This window comes from Schistocerca cancellata, chromosome 8, assembly GCF_023864275.1.
Source record: "Schistocerca cancellata isolate TAMUIC-IGC-003103 chromosome 8, iqSchCanc2.1, whole genome shotgun sequence".
Lineage (NCBI taxonomy): Eukaryota > Metazoa > Arthropoda > Insecta > Orthoptera > Acrididae > Schistocerca > Schistocerca cancellata.
Genome location: NC_064633.1, coordinates 62,777,734 through 62,797,412, shown reverse-complemented (window position 1 = coordinate 62,797,412; position 19,679 = coordinate 62,777,734). Strand labels below are relative to the sequence as shown.

Genomic DNA, 19,679 nt, shown 5'->3' with positions numbered 1-19,679 from the left:
TACATACGACCAGAATTTCTTCGGATTTTCTACAAAATTTCGAGACAATGTTTCGTTGTGGAACCTATTAAAGGCATCTCGCATTGAAGTCCGTGCCAAATTTCGCGCGTCTGTTAATTTTAGCCGGCCGGGGTGGCCGAGCGGTTAAACCGCGCGACCGCTATTGTCGCAGGTTCGAATCCTGCCTCGGACATGGATGTCTGTGATGCCCATAGGTTAGGTAGGTTTCAGTAGTTCTAAGTTCTAGGGGACTGATGACCTTAGAAGTTGAGTCCCATAGTACTCAGAGCCATTTTTTTTTGTTAATTTTAGCCAATCTTCGGGATTTCGCGTTCTTCACTGAGACGAAAAGAGTTAAGGGATAGCCAAATGCACACACATGAATGTTGGTAGTATTGTGTACACGAGGTGTAAAAGGACAGTGCATTGGCTGAGCTGCGATTTGTACTCGGCTCATTCATGTGAAAAGCTTTCCGAAATCTAGTGTTAATGAGGTATTGTTGTCTTTGCAAACAGCATGACGCCGTCTGTAGCGCCCTTCCTGGGCTCGTGATTGGGCAGTCCTAAAGCACCGACTGCTCACCGAACAGTGCAGCACCGCGAAGCGGCGCCGAGAAGTCAGTGGGAAGACGAGAGTTCAGCGCCCCCTGTTAACACTGACCTGACCAGTCGCCTGTTCCTGGACGGGCCACACTCCGATCGCAGTCCTCGAGAGCATCAGTACTGAGTAACAGGAAGACGACACTTAGCCTGCGTTCTGAGAGTAGTAATTGCGTGTACCAGGCGAAGGAAGCCATTTCATAATGAGAAGTTACGTTTCTTTTCTTTTTAAAAATAAAATGTCCCATTAATTTGAAAGCGCCGTGTACTAATCATTTTTGATTCCTGCCACCGGCCATCGCGACTTCTCTCCTCGCTCGTCTATGCTGGTGCTGGCTCCCACAGTAGCCAACACAACATCTGGTACCACGGATTACAGAAACAACGCAGCCTTCACGGTTCATTGCTCCATCACAGCCCGTCACTAATATTTCTCCCTTTTCTTTCAGAGGAGTATTGCTACTGATTGTGTTCTTTCTTGCAGACTAGCCACAAAGCTTTCGCTATTTTTATATTTGAATTGCTTACAACAATCTTTTGCGGCGCTCCTCTCGTACAAATGACCTCTAACCTGCCTCCTACACCACCTGCGCCTGCGCCTCTTGCTGCTGACTTTGACCTAATGCAGCTTGTTCAGTTTCACCACCAAATGTCGCAGTTGATGACATCAATCGACAAGCTCATTAAGGGGATGTTTACTATCATTTGGTTCGAAAAATCGATTTTTTTAAATTGCATTTTTGGATGCATAAAAGTGTTTAGAATTCCTCCCCCCCCCCCCCCCCCCCCGCCTGAAACGGTTTTTCCGAATACGGAACGGAAATGTTTGTTATTCGCTGCTGGACAAAAAAATGCACTTGCCTGAAATAGGCCTTTTTCCCGCACCAGTTTTTTTCTTTCGGAGGACGAGTTATTGTACCGGTGCTTGGGCGGAAACACACAAAATTGGAATGAAAGTTTGAACGCGTGTGTTTGGAAGTTAGCCCCCAAGCATTTGCATTCTGGTGCGAAGACTGTGGAGATTGCAACTTCTCCGGCTGTGAGCAGCTTCAAAGAAGGGTATTCAGCAATTCTGAAGACCATGACAACGATGGACGTCACCCTGGGACTCATTCGAAGCAGCTCGCCAAGCATTCGGATGACCACCGGATTCAAACGGCCGAAAACCAGAGCAGCGCAGGACGGCCCAAATGGAGCAGAACGCCCTCTATGAGAAAGAGGAAGGACTATTTTGTGGACTCGGAATAGCAGAGTGAACGTAAGTTGCATAATATTGCATTTATATGTAGTCAAAACTTCAAACGCGTTTTTCTCGAAATGACTTTTTTTTATCGCGCGGTATGATAACTTCAAATCTAGTGAACCGATTGCCATGATTCTTTTTTCGGACGACGCTAACCAAATTGCCTAGGAGTAGTACCATTTTTATTCCGATCCATAAACTATAAATATTTTTATTTGTCCGACGAAGTCGAAAAATCAATGAAAAAAACATTTTTTTCAAATGGCCGCCATTTTTTCCCTATGGTCCAAATAAGTTAAGCGAGGTAAAACTCCTAAAGAATATTATATACTTCGCTAACGTCAACTCAGTTTTGATTCCAGACTAGCCGGCTGACCTGTGACATACCGCGTGTGGAGGTCTACATCGAAATTTTGTTTCGTTCCGACGGCACTTCCGCCTTTGCTCTTCGACATTTCCGGACGAAAAAATTCCAGTTTGAAGACGAAATATCAATAAGTAGTTTGACGAAATTTGACATTGATATGTATAACACATCGCGAGAAACAAATTGTCAAAGAACATGCTTTTTTCGGACCAAATATAGTAAACCTCCCGTTAACGCACAAGCCGCTGATGCATCACAATGGGCAGCCACATGCATGCCACCGTCTCGTTTCATTCCACCGTTCCGAGCTTTCAGTGAACTACAAGAGGAATGGAGCAAGTGGTACGCCCAGTTCAGCGCTATTATGCTACACATGAACTGCAAGGTTCTGTGAAACGTTCTTATTTCTTGTCAATGGCTGGCGTACGAGCTTTACCACATCGCTCAGAAATTATTCCTGACTAGTAGGCCGGAGTTGCTAGTTTTTGAAGATTTAGTTTCCGCCCTCACTATTACGAGAATCAGGTGCAGGTTACTGCCCGCATCTCGTGGTCGTGCGGTAGCGTTCTCGCTTCCCACGCCCGGGTTCCCGGGTTCGATTCCCGGCGGAGTCAGGTATTTTCTCTGCCTCGTGATGGCTGGGTGTTGTGTGCTGTAGTTATGTTTAAGTAGTTCTAAGTTCTAGGGGACTGATGACCTTAGATGTTAAGTCCCATAGTGCTCAGAGCCATTTGAACCATTTTTTTGCAGGTTACTGCAGCTCGTTACGAATTCTTTCGACTGCGGGAAAAGTTAGAACAGACATACCTTCAGTGAGTCAGTCACTGAACTTCAGGGTTTGACGCGACAGCATCGTTTCCGATGTAGCTGTGGACAGTACTATAGTGACTTAATTATTCGAGATGCAGTTACGTACAGTGTGCCAGACAGAAGGTTTCGTGAACAAATTCTCAAACATTTTGATCCTACTTTTGAACAAGTGTTACAAATTATTGAACATCAGGGCTCGTGTGATAGTGTCCGGGAAAACTTCGTGGTAGCTCCCATGTGAAGAAGAGGTGTGGCCTTGCGACTGATCACTTCATGCAAACAGGCCACCGCACTGCGGACAGGGTAAACAAGAGTCAACACGTGTGTGTCTGCTGCGAAATCATGTCCCCACTGCTTTTGCACGTATAAAAGACAAAATTCCTCTTTGCGAGATGTGACTTTCTTTGCTTGTGGGAAGCGATGTTACGTACAGTCTGCGTGCTTGCAACAGAGAAAGGACTCCACCAACGTTCCCTCTCGTAGGTGCGTAGCACCTCTGACTCAGTGAATGTAGTGTTTTCTAAGCCAGCTACCAGTTCTAGTAGTGACCAAATTCAGGACGTGCCTTCACCCCACCCAAGTGCTGTGCAACTACAGTCAAAGAAACTGTTTGTGAAGTTAGTCATTGCCAGACGCTGTGTGCGACTTCAGTTAGACACTGGCGCTTCCGTTAAATTGCTTAATCCTGCCACTTACGGAGAGTTGGGCTCGACACAGTCGACAACATCTTGCATGCAATGTACTGCTTATAACGGTCAGGACATTCCAGTTCTAGGTACATGTAGCTTGTCTGCCACATTCCAGTCTCGCGTCAAAACAGTGACTTTTACAATTTTGAATTCGCGAGACTGTGAAAATACACTCCTGGAAATGGAAAAAAGAACACATTGACACCGGTGTGTCAGACCCACCATACTTGCTCCGGACACTGCGAGAGGGCTGTACAAGCAATGATCACACGCACGGCACAGCGGACACACCAGGAACCGCGGTGTTGCCCGTCGAATGGCGCTAGCTGCGCAGCATTTGTGCACCGCCGCCGTCAGTGTCAGCCAGTTTGCCGTGGCATACGGAGCTCCATCGCAGTCTTTAACACTGGTAGCATGCCGCGACAGCGTGGACGTGAACCGTATGTGCAGTTGACGGACTTTGAGTGAGGGCGTATAGTGGGCATGCGGGAGGCCGGGTGGACGTACCGCCGAATTGCTCAACACGTGGGGCGTAAGGTCTCCACAGTACATCGATGTTGTCACCAGTGGTCGGCGGAAGGTGCACGTGCCCGTCAACCTAGGACCGGACCGCAGCGACGCACGGATGCACGCCAAGACCGTAGGATCCTACGCAGTGCCGTAGGGGACCGCACCGCCACTTCCCAGCAAATTAGGGACACTGTTGCTCCTGGGGTATCGGCGAGGACCATTCCCAACCGTCTCCATGAAGCTGGGCTACGGTCCCGCACACCGTTAGGCCGTCTTCCGCTCACGCCCCAACATCGTGCAGCCCGCCTCCAGTGGTGTCGCGACAGGCGTGAATGGAGGGACGAATGGAGACGTGTCGTCTTCAGCGATGAGAGTCGCTTCTGCCTTGGTGCCAATGATGGTCGTATGCGTGTTTGGCGCCGTGCAGGTGAGCGCCACAATCAGGACTGCATACGACCGAGGCACACAGGGCCAACACCCGGCATCATGGTGTGGGGAGCGATCTCCTACACTGGCCGTACACCACTGGTGATCGTCGAGGGGACACTGAATAGTGCACGGTACATCCAAACCGTCATCGAACCCATCGTTCTACCATTCCTAGACCGGCAAGGGAACTTGCTGTTCCAACAGGACAATGCACGTCCGCATGTATCCCGTGCCACCCAACGTGCTCTAGAAGTTGTAAGTCAACTACCCTGGCCAGCAAGATCTCCGGATCTGTCCCCCATTGAGCATGTTTGGGACTGGATGAAGCGTCGTCTCACGCGGTCTGCACGTCCAGCACGAACGCTGGTCCAACTGAGGCGCCAGGTGGAAATGGCATGGCAAGCCGTTCCACAGGACTACATCCAGCATCTCTACGATCGTCTCCATGGGAGAATAGCAGCCTGCATTGCTGCGAAAGGTGGATATACACTGTACTAGTGCCGACATTGTGCATGCTCTGTTGCCTGTGTCTATGTGCCTGTGGTTCTGTCAGTGTGATCATGTGATGTATCTGACCCCAGGAATGTGTCAATAAAGTTTCCCCTTCCTGGGACAATGAATTCACGGTGTTCTTATTTCAATTTCCAGGAGTGTATTTTTGTGTTAGATTCATTTGATTTGTTTGGTTTTCGTATTGAGGCCAATGTAGTTTCCGTTTCTGCTATCAACCCAAAAGAAAGTGTTACTCAGTTGATTGAGAAGTTTCCTGTTTTATTTTCTGAATGACTTAGAAGAACAAATAAATTTTTTGGCGCACATAACTATGAAGGACAATGTGTAGCCTACGTTTTTTCGGGCGCAACTCGTCCCTCATGAGTTAAGACAAAGTTGCAATTGAACTTAAAGAAAGACAAGACTGTGGTGTTATTGCTCCGGTCAAAGCTAGTCAATGGGCTTCTCCCTTAGTAATCTTAACAAAGCCTTCTGGAAGATTTCGCCTTCTTGTTGACTTTAAATCCACTGTGAATCTACAAACAGAAAATTCACTTATCCGTTGCCTCGACGTGAGGAATTAATGGACAGGCTCACCGCAGGCCACAGTTTGCGTATTTGCAAATTCCGCTAGATGAGGAGGCTCAGGAAGTGTCTAAGGTCAACACGCATGTCGAATTGTTCAAATTTTGTGCGTTTACCCGGGCAGCGCTTCCGCGCCTGCCGTATTCCAACGATGCTGCAAAAGTTCCATTCTGTCCAAACTACCGGGACGTACACTGGTAACCTTCGTACCATTTTTTGAGTACTATCAGCTGCAGGTTTGAAGTGTCACCTGGACAAATGTGCCTTTTTTCAGACTGAAATCCAGTACTTCGGCCATGTTCTAAGTGGCCAAGGTGTTCATCCCCTTCAACCACATTTGCTGCCCATCCGGGACCTCCCAGCCCCGGGGAACGTGTCGGAGTTACAGCGAATTCTCGGAAAGTTGACATATATCATCCGGTTTATACCCAATGAAGCCCAGATCGCGGCTCCGTTGCACCATTTGTGGCAGAAGAATGTGTCTTTTGTTTGGACCAAAGATTGTCAGAACGCATTACAGAAATTTAAAAATGCCTTACTTGAGTGATAGATAATTGGCTGATTTCGATCCCGCTAATTCCTTGGTTTTGGCAGTCGACGCTTCCTCGTACAGAACCAGAGCTCTACTCTCGCACAGATTTGGTTCACAGGACAGGTAATCGCTTTCGCTTCCAATTTATTGACCGAAACTCTATGTTTCTGTTATCTCGCTGTTATCTATGGCGTGAGAAAGTTTCACCATTATGTGTTTGGTTGTAAGTTTTAACTAGTGGCGGACCATAAGCCACTTCAGCCTTTGTTTCATCCGTAGAAACTTGTTGCACCACACACGGCTCAGAAGCCAGAACGGTGGGCTTTGTTATTGTCACAGCATGAGAACGAAATTTCGTGTCGGCCCACGTCGAAGCATGAAAATGTGGATGCCTCTTCTCGGCCTCCTGTTGTTTCTGAGTCTGAGGTCGATGCTACTGCCGCATCTTGTTGTCATATTGACACACAGGACACTGAACTTCTACAGACTTCTCCACTACACTGTAGGAAAATTGCACAGACCACAGAAGCAGGCTCCGACTTGAACATTTTGTTGGACTACATCTGTACTGCTTGGCCCAGGGAGAAACATTCACAACTGTTTTGTGCGCCGACATTCCGCTCGACTGCATAGCCTCTCCGTCCAGCACAGTGTGGTTTTATTGCAAATTGACTGTACATTCACGTGTGATTATGCCTAAGGTGTTGCAAAAAATGTGTTGCGATTGCTCCACCAACGACATTGGGGAACCGTACGCAGAAAACAACTAACGCGTTGCCACTGTCCTTGGCCGGGCATGGACGCACACATTGAACATATGACGTCACAGTGTCGCGCTTGTGCTGAAACTCTATCGGGCCGTTGCAAACGTTTTCAACTTGACCGAAGCCTCAACCGACGCGGCAACGAGCACATATTGACTTTGCTAGTTCCTTTTGGAACACTCGTTGGCTTATTGTTGTGGACTCTTTTACTAAATATCGATTTGCCGTACACGTGACCTGGACTAGACGCGTAGTTCCACTGAGGATTTGTCACGTATTTCTTTGCTTGGAAGGTTTGCCTGAAGTGTTGGTTCCAGACAACAGACCACAGTTTACGGCTAAGAACTGTTTTGTTCAGGAAATGGCATCACTCACTTTACTAATACGTTTCATCCTTAGTGGGACGGAGAGGCTGAACGATTTGTGCGTGTATTGAAGCAACAGATGAACAAACTGCGTGCCGCTCACACACGGGAGCAGTCGCTGCTGCTCTTCCTCGCTACGTGCCGCTCCCCAGCCCGCGACGGTACGCCGCCGGTGGGGCTTCTGCACGGGCGGCGCCACCGCACGGTGCTCCAGCTGCTCCAGCTGCTGCATCCACCGCAGCGCACGGCCCCTCCCACGCTTCCCGAGTATCACTTAGCGCGTAATGATTCCATTCTTTTCAGAGCTTTTGGTCGCACCCGGCGCCCGGACCGAGGAGCGATTCTTCGAGATTTAGCCGTTTGCATGTACGAGGATTGCCCAGAAAGTAATGCACAGCAATTTTTTTCTCATCTGAAAACAATGCTATGAATGCTGAACGTTACGTATGTATTATTTGAAGTCTCCTGAGTGAGCGCGCCATGTTTCCGGAACTTCCGACCGATAGCGTGGCTTCAGGACAGTTTCGGAACGGCGTCTGTAGGTGATGTACGTCTCAAGCATTTGAATTTCTCTCTGCAGAAAAACAAACTGTGGGGAATATTCATGTCCGGCCGGTGTGCCCGCGCGGTTCTAGGCGCTTGAGTCTGGAACCGCGCGATCGCTACTGTCGTGGGTTCGAATCCTGCCTCGGGCACGGATGTGTGTGATGTTCTTAGGTTAGTTAGGTTTAAGTAGTTATAAGTTCTAGGGGACTGATGACCTCACATGTTAGGTCCCATAGTGCTCAGAGCCATTCGAACCATTTTGGAACATTCAGAAACGCTTGCGTAAAGCATCTGCTGTCGACAGAAGTACGTTAGTCGCTGGGCATGGGGGGTGAGGTCATAAGAAGTCCGTTCGGCGGATTCAAATGTTTCAAATGGCTCTAAGCACTTTGGGACTGAACATCTGAGGTCATCATCAGTCCCCTAGTCTTAGAACTACTTAAACCCAACTTACCTAAGGACATCACACACATCCACGTCCGAGGCAGGATTCGAACCTGCGACCGTAGCAGCAGCGCGGCTCCGGACGGAAGCGCCTAGAACCGCTTGGTCACAGCGGCCGGCCGTTCGGCGGAGGTCCACGGTTTACAGCGGTCGGGGAGACCAACCATGACTGTCACGGATGACATGTTGCAGCGAGCTGATGTCATTGGCGAGGTCAGACGCATTACGACTCGGGTAGACATTTTGAGGAGGTGAGTCACACAATGAAGCACTGGCTCCGCCACGAGGACAAGGATTGGGTACTGACAGGGCATACACGCTCTCGTTTCGCCCTGGAGTTAGGCCACAGAACGGGTACAATAGGATGTGTAGATAAGACACCATTGTTTCGTGTGTATAATTGTTACAGAAAAAAAAGGCGGTGCATTACTTTCTTGGCAACCCTCGTATTCAATTCGAGGTCCTGCTGGGTTGCTGCGCCGCAATCAGAACGTGATTCGTCCTTGCGAGACTTTTCCGCACATTTTCTGTCCCCAGATTTACATTGCAGCGGCATCTTGCTCCCGGCGCGGCCATCCCATTAGGCCTCTACGGCACCGCCTGCGTAATTGACAGAGATGGACCAATCGCCATCGCCACAGCGGCAGCTCAACTCCGTGGCGCTCCTTCCGGCGCCCGCTGTGGAATCGACGGCGCCGTCGTCGTCATAGTCGCCCTCCCCGTTTTTCATTGGACCGGCTTAGGAAGAGGGCGGGCGCAATTTTCTGATGTGTTCTCACTGAGTGATCTCCTCGAAACGCAGGACAGACGTCGGGGCGCGGCTGAGGGCTCGGTGTCGGTCCCAATTGCGGCTCCCAATGGTCGAACCCTAGTTCGGTCGCAGTCTTCGAAAACATCATTACTAAATAACAGGGAGACCATACTTACCTTGCATTTTGCGACTAGTAATTACATGTGGGAGGCACAGGAAGCCACTTCATGTTTCTTTTCGTTTTAGAAATAAAATATCTTATTAATCTGAAAGCGTTCTGAACACATCATTTTGGAATCTTGCCATCGCAACTTCTTCCTTGTTTGTATCGGTCGCGACTCCCACTCGATGGTGACTCCCCTAGTAGCCAGCACAAGAGTGACCATATGGGTCGGACCCTAGACAACTGCAAAACTGTGGCCTGTTCAGAACAGTTCCGTGTTCAGTTGGTAAAGCCGCGCGGGTTAGCCGCGCGGTGTAGGGCGTCTTGTCACGATCCGCGCGGCTGCTCCCGTCGGAGGTTCGAGTCTTCCTTCGGGCATGAGTGTGTGTGTGTGTGTGTGTGTGTGTGTGTGTGTGTGTCGTCCTTAGCGAAAGTTTAAGTTAGATTAAGTACTGTATAAGCTTAGGGACCGATGACCTCAGCAGTTCGGTCCCATAAGACCTTACCACAAATTTCCAAAAATTTCAGTTGGTAAGAGCTGATGGGAGGGATCGCGTTGGAGTAGACCTCACGAACCCATGGACTCAGGTTGTCAACAAGGCACTGCAAAAACTGGTGGTGGCACTATATTGCGGTCCGCTGTGTTTACATGGAATGGACTGGGTCCTCCGGTCCAACTCAAACTATCACTGACAGGAAATGGTTATGTTGGGCTACTTGGAGACCACTTGCAGCCACTCGTGGACTTCTTACTTCCAAACTTGTCACCCGGCCACAATTGTTTTCGATTGGTTTGAAGAAGATTCTGAACAGTTCGAACGAGTGACTTGGCCAACCAGATCTACCGAGTTGAATTCCATCGAACATTTATAGGACCTAATAGAGAGGTCAGTTTTTGCACAAAATCCTCGACCGATAAATCTTTCGCAATTATGGACGTCTATAGAGGCAGCATAGCTCAATATTTCTGCAGGGGACTTCCAACGACTGATGAGCCCATGCCATGGCGAGTTGATGGTCTACGCCTGGCAAAACGAGGTCCGACAAGATATTAGGAGGTATTCCCTGACTTTTGTCACCTCGGTGTATAAGATAGATGTGTAGATGAATAATGCCCATGGATAGCATCTTATGGAAAGTCATCCGAAGAGAAAGGAGTAACTTACATTAATCATACAAACTCAGTAAATGAAATGATCGTATGGCAATGATTACCAGGAGTTCCTAACTGAGGAAGTTCGTCCACTGAGTCGCTAGTCTTTACAGCTGAAGTCTCATTGGGAGACTTCCTTGTTGATGATGATGAAATGATGATGAGGACAACATAACTCCCAGTCACTGAGCAGAGAAAATCTTCGACATGTCCGAGAATCGAACCCGTGACCGCTGCGTGGCAGTCAGGCGCGCTGACCACTCAGTTACGGGGGCGGACAAAGAATAACAAAGGCAGGAAGGAGGAACGGCGCGTTCTGTGCGAGACTGGAGGCCGAGAGGTTTCCGGAAGACACGTGCCATTCACTGCAAAGGCGACAGTCACCTAACTCACGGGGACAAGCGTTACTCTATATTGTCCTCAGGGAAGACTTTCCCTAAGGCTTCGGTGCGATGAAGCGGTAAGTTGCTACCCGAAAATAAATTTTTGATCTTCGTAAATCTCGGTCACAGAATAGAAATTCCCCGCTACAGAAAAGCAAATTCGGAAATTTTTCCACATGAAATGGCTATCACCCAGCATACGTCAGGAGTGGAAGCAGAACTGTACCCAAGCATGTGTTTTACTGCACCCTTCATTTAGTCTACTTTTACTAGTCCTGACATTAGAGAGACAAAGCATTGTGAAGGCGTTGTTAAATTATCTCGTAGGCGCATTTAGAAGTTCATGTTTACTTAGGGTTTCTTAGCCGAATATTTCTATTGAAAGATTTCAGCGAGATGAATGTGGACCACGTACGTGGCATTGACGCATTTGTTAATCCGTATGTAAGCACGTGATTTGATTTCCAGCAGTCAATCGATAATTGTCTCAATGTTCGTTTGTGATGTCGCAGAAACGGGCCACAAGCACACGGCTTCTGTTTAAAGGGCGTTTTCCTGAGGTAAACCACCTAGCTTCTCCAATTTTCATCAATGTTGCTCATAAACGTACGCAGGCACCCCACAAAAGTGTTTACGAATTAGGCGTGATACATATTAGGCATCACAGATAGCGCTTTCTGCAGCCATTACTCTAAAATTGTGACTTCTATAAACGCAACGTTGAAAAGCAGACTAGCATCCGTGAAACGCGTGTGCATCGATTTCCCATAGTCGCAACTAACATACTTTGTTCTTGTTACTGAAGGAAAATCTTCCTTGCAACGATATATAACACTGCATGGGACACAGCCAGTGTGTCCTAAATGATGCCTGTACATTTATGATAAGATAACTGATTCTTATTATGCATTGGACATAAATGTACATAGTTTCCTTTCTGGTCACAAGAAAACACATACTAGGTTCTTCCACTTGATATAATAATAAAATGTAACAGTCGAGATCTGAAATTTATTTTATGTATAATGTTTGTAAGCGGTCTCGATCGTTATAATCATCTTCAGACCAAGGCTCTGAAATATACACGACTAATTGAGAATTCCGGCTTTGCGCTAGTCAGAATATATGCCATGGGTGAAGACATGAGTACCGTTTTAGATATGACATGTTTACAGACGGATGTCTCGTTAAGGATATTGTGAATCCAGTTATCGTGCTAGTAAGGTAGTCTGGTCGCGGTGCGTGACAATGGGTGAATGTGCTGGGTAAACAACCGCGAAATTGAGTACTAAATACTCTTAGGTACAGTTAAATAATACGACCTACATACCTTACCGTCTATGTGAAAACGTTTTCATTCACGATGCAACATAATGAGGATAGTCTCGAATTCGTTTCTTCCATAGTGTGGTGTGTGAAAGTGGATGATTAGGTTGGTAGACGTGTCAATATAATACGCGATGTGAAACACTTAATTCTCTCATAGAAAGCTGTATTCTGTGTGCCTTTTGAACTTTACCGGATTAGTGAATATATTCTCTTATACAATGCTCACCCTGTTCCATCCATAGTGGCTTTAACATTCAACCAACATCATGGGGCCAATTTAAAAAATGGTTCAAATGGTTCTGAGCACTATGGGACTCAACTGCTGAGGTCATTAGTCCCCTAGAACTTAGAACTAGTTAAACCTAACTAACCTAAGGACATCACACACACCCATGCCCGAGGCAGGATTCGAACCTGCGACCGTAGCGGTTTCGCGGTTCCAGACTGTAGCGCCAGAACCACGCGGCCACTTCGGCCGGCTGGGGCCAATTAGTTTAGTAATATTGTCTTAACGTAATAGTATTGAAATTAAGCTGGACAGGAATGGAAGTTACATTAGTTCACTAGGCGTTTACTTTTCGTTAGATATACATAAGTTCAAATGGGTCAAATGGCTCTGAGCACTATGGAACGTAACATCTGAGGTCATCAGTTCCCCAGAACTTAGAACTAAGTAAACCTAACTAACCTAAGGACACACATCCATGCCCGAGGCAGGATTCGAACCTGCGACCGTAGCAGTCGCGCGATTCCGGACTGAAGCGACTAGAACCACTCGGCCACCGCGGCCGGCTATACATAACTATAATGTCTCGTTTTCACAATACTTTCTTATAGTCTATATTTGCAGTGTTTGACGAAAGCGTACAAAATTATGAATAGGATTATATTCACGAAAAATAGGCGAAATGTTTATCCTAAATCACTGACGTGTACCGTTCCAATATTCATTTGTTATTTACTAGTATTTTTGTTTGAACCTGTTTCGATTTCTTTCCTCGTGTCTCTGTTGATCGTCGGTAAAGTGCAATTGACGAAAACGCGCTGAGAGATTAGAAACTAATCTATTTGATATTAGACGTTGTTGTGTGTGTCTGTTGCTAGCGGCATAGTGCGCTCATAACGTCCGCCGTGGGTTCCAAGTGTGTTCCGAGAAAAGGAACACTGAGACAGTAAGTTTTAGTTTCGACAAATCCAAGCGTTTCGTGTAGCACGGATCTTTGGAGGTTCATGGCTGGCTCGTTGATACCATTCATGTAACATCTTATCAGATTGATAGTGCCTTTTTTAGTTCTGATAGCCATGTCTTTTTCTTTAAGTTTTGGGATCCACTTGACATAGACAGGTAACGTTTGCCTCACGGTTCTCAAATTCCCTTTTAGCCTCGTGATGGTTAAAAAAGTACGATTCTTCTTACAAATGAGGAACGGGATTATATCGATGTCCGAGTGTTCAGTGCCCACGGCAAGCTGTTCACAGTTTACCTAAGGAAGTGTTGCTCCCTTTTGGTGACGAACGCTGGTCAACTCAGCACCGATTGCAGTGTCAAGCTGAATCCGTTCACTGGAGAAGAGAGTCAAATGTAGCATTCCTGTCCATCTACAGGTCTGTGGCTACAGCATTCACATAACGTATGGTGGGGAAGTGGGGACATGCTTTCTCTGCAGTGACTGTGGCCACCTTAGATCTAATTTGCGGGTATTTGTATTGAAGTCTCACTTGAACAGCGTCGTTACCTGGTCTCATTTTTACTGTTTGCAAGGTTGGTGCCACCCCTTCCCCGGGTGCAAAGGAAGCAGAGGAACGCCTACCTTTATCCTCGCAGCACGGTCCTGAAACTGTTGTTGCCAATTCAGTAGAGTCCGCAGTGCAGCATGAGAGAGTGCAGCTCCGGAGGCGGATGCGTCTACTCCTCACCACTGAACTTAGGTTGTCGACTCATGTGTCTCGTAGAGGTGAGTCCGGCATTCTTGATGATGTTGCGAAAAAAATCTGCTGATGTCTCTGTTGTTTCTCCTAGAACTCTTTCAGCGGTTTAGGTAACCACCCGAGGGCGGAGAAGTCGCTGAGCCTTCTGATGTTTGAATGATTCAACAGCAACAAATTGAGCGCCCCTAAAATTATCCGTTCCCTTGATGTCACCCATTCAGGTAACACCGGTATGACTCCATTGGAGGCGATTGGTGGCCATGGAATCCTATCTGTCGACCCAGATGTTGTGATGCCTGACGCTTCTCTTCATCGATATGAATTGCAGATATCCAACAGTGCGGAGTGGGCCTTTGAGGCTCCTTGTTTGTCAACTGCTTTGATTGATGTTCAAGAAGCGTCTATGTCCCCAACTGTCGTTGCGATATTGCCTCGTAGTTGCTGTCAACAACGCATCCAACCTGAGCGCCCGTAAAAAGAAGAAACATAAAGATTCTAGAGGCGGGGATGTAAGCCCCTGACCTTCCGACTCATCAGTGAATCTTGACCCATATTAATGACGTAATTAAGTTGGAAAGCAGATAGAAATTTGTTTGTTGTCGTTACAGTATGCAGGGTTATCCTTTCTTTCTTTGAATGTTAATAGGGTGGAATGGAAACGTGGCTCGATTCATTGTGCCAATTTATCTACGACTCCTGTGCGTATCTTTTATTCCTAAAACAACTACAATCTACTCGCATTCCTCCACCTTGCTTTTACATTGAGTTTAATATATATATTAGGGGGAATTCCCAATGAAGTGATTGAATTCTGGATAACGGTAAAGGAATGGTGTGTACTTTATCTACACCTGACTTTCATTCTCCTTTATGTAGCATCGTATACCGGATGCACTTTGGACTGTCCCCAGTTTGATAAGAAAGAAGTTTTTTATTTGTTACGCAGAAATCCGCACATTTTTCTGAAAAGTGGTGATTTTAAATTGCAAGATTTAATTCGTTCCTTAAAACTGCAAGATGTTTGGATCTGTACAGATCCGACTCTTGTCAAATTTCCGTCGTTTTCTGCTACTTATAGCGATACGTTTGACAAATTTTATTTATCTGACTGCGTGGTAGGATCCCCGCCAGCTTGATGGACCACTGTGCGGTAACTGTTAAATTAAATCACGCGTGACAGTCGTGAAACTGTTTCGATCGCCTTGGATTTTGAATGAGGCGCACGCGGAAGCTGAATGTGGCGCACTTGGTAGACCCCTCTCTACATAAAGTGATTCTGGAAGTGTGGGACCGTAGTCTCTGTTGAAATGCGCGGTGTGCCTTCTTTTTGGAATGGTGGGTCAAGTGGCAAAGCCAAGGCACCAACAAACACTCATACTATTCTTCACTGATAGAGAGCGGGAATTCGTGAAGACGCAACGCGTTGAATGATGTCTTCTGCCACAATTTTATCACGTGTTATTGAATTACACGATACACTTCGGAACCTGTCGGTCAATCACCACTTGTAAATCGTGTTAACACATTACTGACTTCTACTCTTGAGGGAGGTGTTGCGAAATGTACGAGTATGTTAATGTTACGGGAAAGTTTGTTAGGTTTAGTATTTCACGAATCAAATGGCGGACAGCATAACGAAAAACAGTGAAAAGCAATAATAAACTTACCAAAAAATCAAGGAACAACATTTTTAACTTTTTAATGCCAGCAGACATTGTTTTATCCTTAACGTAACGTTATGCGTCTGTACAGAAAGGATAAACCAATCTATGCTGGCATTAAAATGTTAAAAATGTTCTTAGCTGCTTGTCCCGTAAGTTTGTCACTGTTACTCTCATTTCATTTGCGAAATACAAAACCTTACGTCTAACCTTCTCACAACAGGAATATACATTTCACATCACCTCACTCAAGAGCACAAGAAAATAACATATCAAGACGATTTACACCTGAGTATGGACCCACAGGCTCCGAAATCCATGGCGAAATTGAAGAAAGCAAAATTGTGACTGAAGGCGCTATTATTCATACTTCCTGTGTTGCATACGGTCGTATTCATAGCTACCAAACATGGATTAAATAAAACACTATTTCATAGGTCTTTCATATGTTATGCAGAATTGTATCTACAAAAAAACTGTTTTAACGTTTCGAGGTTATATGCAGATGACGCGCAATTGTAGCCCTAGGACCGCAGAGAGAAGCTATGTAACCTATACATGTGCATAACCCTCAACTTTTAATTAGTGTGGTAACGTATCTTACGTAAATTACAGGTACCACTTGCTAATCCACGAGTATCGACCATATTGTATTTTAAAGCATGCTTTGTCAAGAAGAAGAGATACTGTTTTTAAATTCTGTGCTGATAATTTCGTTTTTATAATTTCCATTGTAATTTCTGAAGATCCAGTTATAAAAACGTTTTGTGATTGCGTCACAGAGAGGATAGGATAAATTATGATCACTTCCGATTTTAAAAGCTTCCGCATTACATTTCATGTTCGAGCATCTCCAGTAGTCTTCATCAGTGCCATTCACATACGCCACACTGGTCACAGTTTCGTGGACACGCACCAACTGTAAGTTGCGGTTGTACCCAATAGCACCCCACATCATAAGGCCTTAAGCTGGCGCTGTATGTCTTGTGCGAACGCAGGCACTCTGATGTCACTCCCCATGTCTTTGGCAAACCAAAATGTTGCAATCATTTTCAAACAAGGAGATCCTGAATTCGTCCGAAAACACTGTCTGTCCCTAGTGACGTGGTTCCATACAGCATTGCTGTCTAGCATGTTTCTGCACATCCGCCAAAGGTAGTCTGAGGAGTGGACATGAGCACGTAGCCCATGCCGTAATAAAAAGCGACGGACTTTCGTCCCTGGTAGTGTACAACGTGTTAAACTGTTTGACTGTTGCACTACAGCCGAGGAGTACGCACATCTGTCCTGCAATGCCATTCCTACGAGGCGTGCGCCGGCCGCTGTGGTCGAGCGGTTCTAGGCGCTTCAGTCCGGAACCACGCGGCTGCTACGGTCGCAGGTTCGAATCCTGCCTCGAGCATGGGTGTGTGTGATGTCCTTAGGTTAGTTAGGTTTATGTAGTTCTAAGTCTAGGGGACTGATGACCTCAGATGTTAAGTTCCACAGTGCTTAGAGCCATTTTTTTTTCGTACGACGTGTCAATCTTCTCGGTAGGTGGTCTGGATGGTGCGACCTTACCCATCTCGTCGTGTTCTCCGGCCTTCCCCCGTGAACCATTCTGCACACACTCGTTGCACTGTCTAAATACTTCTTCCCACACGAGCAGCAACTTTCCAGATGGACGCATCACATTCTCTCATGCCAATAATGCGCCCTGTTTCAAACTCAATGATTTGAAGGTACGGTTCGCGAATGTGTCTGCGAGGCATCCTGCACGTCTACTCAAATCAAACTGATCCATTACCTTCAGTTTATAGCGACAACGAGAGACGAAGACACACTTTACCGATAGGTGGTGTTGCGCCACGATATCAATGTTGAACTTGAACCCGCTGCCCAACTTGATTCAAATCTTAATCATTTTTTCAGAACATACTAATGTACATTTCCTATAAATATGAACGTCCTATCTCTGGTCGTTCAAGGTATTCTGTTTGTTTGCTGAACATTGAGTGTGTATGTTCCTTTTAGTTCTACTTGCAACACAAACATTAAACTTACAGTGCAGTCAGTATGACGATATAAGATTAGCTGTACGCACTGAATATCTCACATCAAGGCTTCTTTAAGTGCGCTGACGTATCCTCTGTTTTCTGCCTCATACTCGAAATCTATAATACAGCCAAGCTACCTCCTTGTTTTCCTTTTTTGTTTGTTAACTTGAGAATGTTTTGGTATTGTGATGCTCATCGTTATAAAGATTGATTTTAAAATCTGTTAAACGCATCCAGACATTTGTTAGCTGTATATTTGGAATCACGTTCTCTATTTCTTTGTTACCAATTAACGCTATGTTCATGTCTTGACATATCTAGGCAATTGGGCCAAAGGTAGACGAACTGTAATACAAAAAATTCCCTTTTTACTTTAGTGCTAAATGTCGTTGATAAAATAGGAAATCAGTGATAAATGTTTTTGAAGAACTTATTTATTTTTTCGTGACAAGTAGTTCCAAATAGACGTTAATCATTAAAGGCTTTGCATTTATATTTGCATTGCTCTTTCGTAGTGTTTTAATTATGAATCAACTCAATAAACCTAACAAATTCCAATCTGAAGTTTCTTTCTTTCTGTTAACTCATATTCTTTAAAACAAAGTACAGAATGGGTCAGTGTTTTATAGTTGCAGTGATACTTAATACATCTTGACATTTTCATGAGAAAATACTTTCTTCATTACTGAGCATTACAAAACGAACAGTAATACCATTCTGCGGAGTACAGTTCTACCACTGGCTACGCAACATTTGTCTGTGGCAAATGAGCTGGAATTGTACCATCTGCTACTCAACACTCTAGCGTAATTCTTTTCTCGCTTTGCTTTATGCACTGAGAAGTTCGCTGTTCTAAGACGATGACGCGGCTCCTTCTCTCAGATAAACTACTCTGGTGACGGTAGGTGCAGCTTACTCACCACTCTCGTTCCAGGCGCCTTCTATCTGGTAGGCAGAGGTGGCAGCTCCCAGGAGGAAACCATCAGGGAACTGGTTGACGGCTGTTTGCGCAAGGCTAACAGCTAACAGGGCTGCAAAAAATGCTGGTAACATCATTTTCACAGGCTGCGGAAAACACATGGAACTGCTAGTATATATACGTCTTTAATCTCAGTACTGTAAGGGTAACATCCGTTCTGTTATCGGATAAGAAAGACATGAAAGGGGTATTAACCGATATTTATCGAAACAAATACAGTGCCATTACGAGGACCGTCTTCAAGACCAGTAGATAAAGATGCTTCCGCTTTTAGAGAGGTAATTTACTGATAAGTTTAACAAACACGTGACGCTCAGTCACTTAGTTTTTACCTGCAGCCAGATCACCCTCTTCTGGAATGATCTTCACTGAGCCTCGCCTATACCACTTGTCTGCGTTTTCAAATCAAATATACTTAAGTAATCCACTTGCCGCAGTTTCCAAATACATTTCACCAAGTATAGTAAAACTGAAGACGCGCTTCAGAATCGCGAGTAGTTAACTGAATAACAGCAGTTCTTTTGTAAGTAAAATTTCCTGCACTTTAATGCGGGATATTCATTTTTAATATTTCAGCTCATGTAAGATGGATAAAGAATTTTTAAAGCTTTTCACGTGCTTTGAAAATAACAATAATGCAGTGAAATTTACTTTCTGTGAGAAAAGGACTAGGTTCTTCCCGACAAAGAAGGTAAATGTTACTGGCACATCACTGTCGCTTCAGCAGTATTCGCCGGTCCCCGGCCTGAGGACCGCCGCTTCTCCCTTTTTTTGGAAACTGAAAAATTTGAAAACTGAAAAACACATATGTTATGGTGGAACGAAATGCATAAAAAATATGTTTCTTAAGCATTGCACCACGTTTTTCGTAATCCGAGTAAATGTGGTAGTTTAAAATTGAAATCTTAAAGGAGAAAAG

At 45.6% G+C, this 19,679-nt stretch overlaps 1 protein-coding gene across 1 annotated transcript in view; it reads right to left on the bottom strand.

Annotated features, from left to right (window-relative positions):
* The window catches only part of LOC126095344 (myrosinase 1-like), a 102,327-nt gene extending 83,490 nt beyond the window's left edge, over positions 1-18,837 (bottom strand). Inside the window, exon 1 of the mRNA XM_049910149.1 lies at positions 18,702-18,837. Coding sequence (XP_049766106.1) covers positions 18,702-18,837 — 136 coding nt within the window. The remainder of the gene's footprint in view (positions 1-18,701) is intronic.
* Between the last annotated feature and the right edge of the window lie 842 nt (positions 18,838-19,679).